This window comes from Pistacia vera, unplaced genomic scaffold (genome assembly GCF_008641045.1).
Source record: "Pistacia vera cultivar Batoury unplaced genomic scaffold, PisVer_v2 Contig102, whole genome shotgun sequence".
In the NCBI taxonomy this organism is placed as follows: Eukaryota; Viridiplantae; Streptophyta; class Magnoliopsida; order Sapindales; family Anacardiaceae; genus Pistacia; species Pistacia vera.
This window is the reverse complement of record NW_022195050.1, coordinates 825,840-830,231: the sequence shown is the minus strand read 5'-3', so window position 1 is coordinate 830,231 and position 4,392 is coordinate 825,840. Positions and strand designations below refer to the sequence as shown.

Sequence of the window (4,392 nt, the reverse complement as noted above, 5' to 3'; positions counted from 1 at the left end):
ATCGGCACATGACCACCCAAATCCCTCCGGTTGTGCACCATTATGGTGATTGATGCCAGCGATCGGCGGTGGTGAGTCATGGCCGACGGTGCTCTTGGGTGGCTAGAGGTATTTCATTAACTTTTAAACTTTTTGTGGCTAGAGAGTTTTAGGTAATTTCTAAAATGTAGGGGAGCTGGGTAATTGTTATTTGGTAGACATTTTAGGGCAATTATGTTCGAAATGGTTTTTAATTAAGGGCAAAATAAGTAGAAAAATCAGATTACCCTAGTAATGTTTTAATAACACTCCCTAGCAAGGTAATAAGATTACCCCCCAACAGTAAATACTGTTTATAATAAAAGATTACCTTAATATTTTATTACTTACAAACCAAACATCGAAATCTTACAAAATAACGAAGGTTACCTCTGTTATCTTATATATCTCCGATCCAATCGACCCCCTTAGGGTAGAAAATAACATCAACAGGCCAAACTTCTATGGTAGAAATATATATAGAAATAAAATCGGTTAAGACTACAGAAAATAAGTATGAATAAGCGTCTACTTATACATTCAAGAATTTAATTAATTAATAACATGAATAATTTTTAAATGAATGTTTAAACAAATAAATAATATTTTATAATTTACCATTTTTCTTAAGTTACTAGTTATGAACTTATGATGTTCAGAATCGTTTCACATTGATTGCCAAAGACAAATAAAAACAAAAAAACAAAACAAAACAAAAAAAAAAAAAACAAAAGACATGCAGGTTAATTGTTAGTAGAGTTAAAACAGAAGTAAATAAATGAGGTATAGGCTAATTTAAACTCTTCATCAATTATAAATAATACGCAATTAATTCCTGGAACATTAAAAAGAAATGAAAAATAAATAAATAAACAACAGAAGACATAGTAAAAATAGAATTCCTCATCAAGTAATGAATACCGATCGATCTCACTTCCTCTTGTTCTTGGCCCTAATAGACAAGACGACGTAAAACAAAATCCTAAACAGAAACCCCCAAGCAAAAGTAATCCATAAGTTCTTCCATTTGCTAATATCAGTTACTCCCTTCTGTTCTAATATTTGCATCCCAGTGGAGAGACAGCTTGAGGTTGTAAAATTGGTGCCCAACGTTGTGCCCATGCCTTCTAATAGATTCACCTTCGTGGCCACTGGGACATCCTCGAATGGAGTCTTGTCAAAAAGTTGGACTCCTTTCATGAAACACTTGCTGGAACTGGAATCACTAAATTCGTTTTGGGCAATAGCTTGATATGGATATTTCACCATAGAAAGATAATGGAACCATATCCAGTATGCGGGTATTGAGTCACGAGGGATGTAGAATCCGCTAAAAACTAGAAAGTAAGCCAAAACTGAAACTGATACGGTAAAACTGAGGGTAATATCTGAGACCATTGATGACATGAGTGCTGTGAATGAACTTCCAGTCCAAAATGAGGATAAGAATACGAGGAAGTAGAAGAAAAAGCCTGAGCATCCTCCTGAAAGACCAACTGCCCAAAAGGTGGTTAAGGACAGGGCAAGAGCGAGGGTGATGGAAGAAGGAATGGAGAGGAGAGTGTGAGCGAGTACATAAGATATTACACGGTAAGCGTTATAAGCGGTTTCTCTTATTAGAATGAATCGCTCTTCAATGAAGAAGGGGATTTCTTCCGAGCAGGCGAAGAATATGGTGATTAGTGTAAAACTCAAGAAAGCTAATCGCTCTTCTGAGCCTTTTGGTGAATCGTCAAGTTGCCAATAAAGGGAGGCCAAAATAAGTCCGGTTACAAAGATTGTACCTAACCGCATTCCAAATATTCCAGGCAATCTTGATAAATTTCTGAGCAGTCTGCTGGAAATAATTATTACTTCAATGCAAAAGGGATTAGAATAATCTGGAATAGTGGTTAAGTTTGAATCATTTGTAGATGTATCAGCAGAGACTAATTTTCCTCTTGAAATACTTGCCTTGATTGCATCTTTAAGCGAAAGGTTTGGCATCTCTCGTACCTCTTTTTTCCTGTTCATTGTCTGCCATGAATGGTTGAACTCAACTAAGTTTGTGACTCCTCCAGGAGCATTTTCAAGTTCACGAATCACATCCAGAGCAAACTCAGTTTGGTTCGCGTTCTCTGGAACTGGATTCCCAAACTCCTTAAAGAACCGGGAAAGATTAGGCGGTGAGCCGTCGAATACCGTTTGTCCGCGCGAGAGGAGGAGTAAACGGTCTAGTAAGTCGAGAATTCTGTAACTGGGTTGGTGTAGAGACATCATCACAATGCTTCCGCTCCTTGCAATTCCCTGCAAGACCTTAATTACCAAAAATGCACTGGTGGAATCAAGCCCCGATGTGGGTTCATCAAGAAATAAGAGGATTGGATCATGAATGATATCCATTCCAATTGAAACTCGTCGACGTTCGCCTCCAGATACGCCTCTATGAGCTTCATCACCGATCACAGTATTCATTGCTCTTCGCAGCCCGAGTTGATCGATCAACGCTTGAACTCTTGCCTTTTTCTTTTCCTTAGAGACAGTCCGTGGAAGCCGAAACTCGGCGGCGTACATCAGCGTCTCTTCTACAGTTAACATAGGATACAAAAGATCATCTTGCATTACATATGCAGAAATAACCTTCAAAAGACGCGATTCCAGTGCTTCTCCATTCAAAGTCACGGATCCTTTCAAACTTTTCCTCTCTATGCGGCCTGCAAGAGCATCAATCAAAGTCGATTTCCCGGCTCCACTAGCTCCAAGAACTGCAACAACTTCACCTTCTCGTGCTTCACCAGAAATATTATTGAGTAAAACCTTGCTGCGAATCTCTTTCGACTCCTCCTCACTCTTTCGAATTGGAGCAAATAACATTTTCGGACGAATTCTGACACTGTATGATAAGTTGTTAAACGAAAGAACGAAAGGACATGCTGATGTGGCACCATTACCACCATTATTCACATCGATAACATGTTGCGGATGAGAGGATTCAGCTTTCTCATGAGACGAGAATCTGCTACTTTGATGAAGCTCTATTTCACGGTCCGGAGTTAATGTTACAGGAGCAATTCTTCGATCAGCCATTAGCTGAGAATTGGTTCGTTAGAGATGTTTTACTTCCTTTCACAGGTATTGCAGTATATATATAACCTGATTAAGCAAATGGCTATGGCTTTTTTTTTTTTTTTTTGGGCCCTATTTCATGCTACCCACGTCGAATCCACTAATTAATATTTGGGGCAAGTTAAATAATTTAATATTAATTAAGGAGAATTAAATGAGTGAAAATTGTAAATAATTTAGATAATTTAATATACAAATGGAAAAAGTAAGTGAGTGTGTGGTTAAATTTAAAGAACATTAAAACAAGTATAGTTTAATCAAAATAGAAATTTAAACAAATTATTGGGGTTTTTTTAGTGGGGTCACCAGCCCCCCACTTACCACTTAACATATACGTGAAGATTAAACATCCATTAATCTAATTTAATATTGCAGTTTTAATACATAACTCCAGGCATGTCATGAAATCACAAAACTTCACTTTCCATTATCTAAATTAATTAAAAAGAATTCATTGCAAATGTTAATTAATAATTTTTAATACTAACTTATTATGGTAAGTTTCTTAATATTGATAATATTTTCTTAAGAGAGATGATGTAGGAGTATAAACTAGCAGAGTTGAGTCGAGTATTGGGCTAATCGAGCTTAGTTCAGTTGCTACAGTACTAAGTTCGAGTTTGAGCTCGAGGTTGACGAGCTTGAAAAATTCAAGCTCGAGGTTAAAAATTCAGGTTTGAGCTCGAGCTCACAAAAAAAAAACTCTTCAATTCTCTACTTTTTCACTTTCTAATTGAGTTTTTCAAGCTTGAACTTAGCGAGTTGGAATCTACCGAGCTCAAACTCGGCTTGACACTATAGCCAAGTCGAGCCAGCAGCTCGGATCACTCCCCCAAGATTATGTACATCATCTTGTTTATATTTTCTTTGGAAAAGAAAAACTGTGTTGGAATTTTCTATTGGATTCTTCTCAAGCGATTTTTTGTTTATATTTTCATGTATCAAAACTGCATGTCATGTTCGAGCACGTTGCATAGTTAAAGCATTTATCGAAGATATAAGGGCGGCATTTTGATGTAGCACGTTAAGTCATTGACCATATTTATTAAAGAAAACCTTCTCTAGATGTTTCTCCTAATTATATAAGGCCTTATTGATTAAATAAAATCTTACAAAATCAACTACGAATATTTCACTCATAAAATGTCACGTGAAACTGTTTAAGGAACATGTATTATAACTTAAAAAAATAAAAACTTGGAATTAATTAAAGGGAATGATACTCCGTGCAGGCTGTAGCACGAAGGCCAGAGATCTCTTCGGAGGGCC

The 4,392-nt window shown here is 36.8% G+C and overlaps 1 protein-coding gene across 1 annotated transcript; it reads right to left on the bottom strand.

The window, feature by feature from the left end:
- Window positions 1–894: 894 nt before the first annotated feature.
- On the bottom strand, window positions 895–3,084 carry LOC116121661 (ABC transporter G family member 6-like). Its single transcript, XM_031407605.1, has one exon. It carries the CDS (start codon window positions 3,082–3,084, stop codon window positions 949–951), a length of 2,136 nt encoding a protein of 711 aa, XP_031263465.1. The 3' UTR covers window positions 895–948.
- Window positions 3,085–4,392: the final 1,308 nt, after the last annotated feature.

What these genes read in the sequence shown, in the direction of transcription:
- LOC116121661 (XM_031407605.1), bottom strand. Translation starts at nt 3,084, where the DNA reads ATGGCTGATCGAAGAATTGCTCCTGTAACATTAACTCCGGACCGTGAA.